This window comes from Nicotiana tomentosiformis, chromosome 8 (assembly GCF_000390325.3).
Source record: "Nicotiana tomentosiformis chromosome 8, ASM39032v3, whole genome shotgun sequence".
NCBI classification, from domain to species: domain Eukaryota; kingdom Viridiplantae; phylum Streptophyta; class Magnoliopsida; order Solanales; family Solanaceae; genus Nicotiana; species Nicotiana tomentosiformis.
Window position 1 is genome coordinate 6,386,457 of NC_090819.1, and position 2,814 is coordinate 6,389,270.

Genomic DNA, 2,814 nt, shown 5'->3' on the forward strand with positions numbered 1-2,814 from the left:
GTGGCACGAGTGATTGTGAGGTTTGTCCGAGGGGCTGTATATGAGTGATGTTTTGCCCGAGGGGCTGTTTATGATTTTATCATTTTTGCTCACCTTTGAATTTTTTCTCTGTTTGAAAACTGTTGAAAAATATCTTTAAATGATTTTTACTGGAACTGGGTTTAAACGAGATATTTTGATTCAAATCTTGATTTTAAAAGCATGTGGTATTTTACTGAGATTTCTTGATATGAATGTTATATGTTTTATTGCTCGTCACTACTGCTCAGTCTTTATTTATTGTTGTTGCTTACTGAGTTGGCGTACTCACGTTACTCCTTGCACCTTGTGTGAAGATCCAGGTGTAGCTGGGCACGGTAGCGGTTGTTGATTATTTTGGTTGCAGATTTTTTCGGGGATAGAAAGGTAGCTGCTTGGCGACCGCAGCCCCTGCTCTTCTCCCTCTTATCTTCCTCTAGTTGTATTTAGCTATTTTTCAGGCTGAGTTAGCCTTGATATTGTTAGACAGATTGTAGTAGATACTCATAACTAGTGACACCCCGATGTCGGGCTTTTCTTTTCCGCACTTCTGTTTTTCTTTGATTTGAACTCCTTAAATGAAGGTTTTATGTTAAACATCATTGAAATTATCTTTAAAATGAACATATCGGTTTGTTTGGAAATGAGTCGGCTTGCCTAGTTCCACGTTAGGCGCCATCACGACAGATTAGGTTTTTGGGTCGTGACACTAAGGTACTAAGGGCGACTATGTGTTCCGAATGTAAATGGTCTACGGAAAAGAATCATGATCGAGGCTCACGCTTCTAGGTATTCTGTGCACTCAGGTTCTATAAAGATGTACCACGATCTCAAGGAAATCTATTGGTGGAATGGCATGAAAAGGAATGTGGTGGAATTTGTGGCAAGGTATCCAAATTGTCAGCAAGTGAAAGACGAACATCAACGGCCTGGTGGGTTGGCACAAAACATAGAAATTTCAATGTGAAAGTGGGAAATAATTAATATGAACTTTGTGGTAGGATTACCTCGCACTCCGCGCAAGTTTGACTCAATTTAGGTGATTGTGGATTGGCTCATGAAATCAATACATTTTTTGTCAGTTAAATCTACCGACACACCGGAGCAGTATGCTCAGTTGTATATCAAGAAAATAGTAAGGGTACATAGTACTCCAGTTTCTATCATTACCAATCCAGGGGCTCAGTTCACGGTAAATGTTTGGAAGAAATTTCAGCAAGACTTGGGTACTCAGGTGAATCTTAGTACAGCCTTCCATCCACAGACCGACGGAAAAGTAGAGCGGACTATTCAGACACTTGAGGACATGTTGCATGCTTGTGTTCTTGACTTCAAGGGTAGCTGGGATGATCATTTGTCACTCATAGAGTTTGCTTATAACAATAGTTTTCATGCAAGTATTCATATGGCACCATTTGAAGCATTGTATGGTAGGAGATATAGAACTCCCATTGGGTGGTTCGAGATTGGGGAAGATGAGTTAATAGGGCCAGACCTCGTGCATCAGGCCATGGAGAAGGTTAAGATCATAAAGTAGCGGTTGAAAACTGCTCAGAGTCATCAAATATCCTATTTGGATGTTCGTCGCAGAAACTTAGAGTTCCAAGAAGATGATTGGGTATTTCTGAAGGTTTTCCCAATGAATGGTACAATGTGGTTCGGAAAAAAGGTAAATTGAGTTCGAGGTATATCGGGCCATACAAAATCATTCAGAGAATTGGCCAGGTGGCGTACAAGCTTGAGCTACCACCCGAGATGTCATTAGCGCACCTGGTATTCCATGTGTCTATGTTGAAGAAGGTAGTTGGAGATCTGTCAGCTATTATGCTGGTTGAGGCCATTAAGGTTAATGAAGAACTTTCATATGAAGAAATTTCAGTTGCCATTCTTGATAGGCAAGTCTGAAGGTTGAGAAATAAAGAAATTGCCTCTGTGAAAGTGTTATGGCGAAACTAGCAGGTTAAAGATGCCACGTGGGAGGCCGAGGAAGAAATGAAGAAGAAGTATCCTCACCTGATTGAATAACTGTGTAATCCTTTCTTTTTATGAACTTGTCGCCTATGAATTTTGTATCACTTGTTCAGTTAATATAAAGTGTTCCTTATTATTATATGTTGCTTATGAGGCCACGGTTGGTATTGTTATGAGCTTTGCTACGTTGTTGGATTGTGCATATGTTTGTGTGATGTGTTTCTGAGGCTCTCTGACAGGTGGATAGGCCTAGTTACAAAGGAAACTCTAGCAAAATTTTGAAACTTTAGGGAATTAGTTAAATTTGGGGCTGCTGGTGTGGGGTATGAAAATCTGAGTTGCATAAGGTGCTAATAGTGGACCCTAATCCTCATTCGAGGATGAATGATCTTAAGTGGGAGAGGATGTAAGGCCCCATAAATTGTTTCCTAAAAACCCGAATTTTGTGATGTCGAAATAGGTGTAGAGGTTAATAATAGTAGAAATTCTTCGCGGCGAGCTTGCGAGCTGCGGTTCGGAATTTTGGGATTGAACATTTCCTAGGTAGTTGAAGGAAATATTGGGCAGCAGTAGGCATTTTTGCGGCATGTTCTGCGATCGCAGAACCACTCTGTGGACCGCAAAATGGTCGCAGAGTGAGGCAGTTTTCTGGGGCATTTTTTATGTCAATTTCGCGACTATTATGCGACCGCATAAATGTTTTGCGGGCTGTACTCTTATCGCATATCCCGCCTAGGGATTTTTCGGAAGGAGGTTCTGTGGTGCACTATGCGACCGCAGAACCGTTCTGCGGTGTATCATGCGACCGCAGAACAGGTCTGCGGG

The 2,814-nt window shown here is 41.4% G+C and overlaps 1 protein-coding gene across 1 annotated transcript; it reads left to right on the forward strand.

The window, feature by feature from the left end:
- Positions 1-835: 835 nt before the first annotated feature.
- Positions 836-1,923, forward strand: LOC138897025 (uncharacterized). The gene is made up of 5 exons (XM_070182979.1): positions 836-950; positions 1,101-1,252; positions 1,355-1,497; positions 1,609-1,687; positions 1,819-1,923. The coding sequence occupies exons 1-5, from the start codon at positions 836-838 to the stop codon at positions 1,921-1,923; spliced, it is 594 nt and encodes a 197-aa protein (XP_070039080.1).
- The last annotated feature ends 891 nt before the right edge of the window (positions 1,924-2,814 follow it).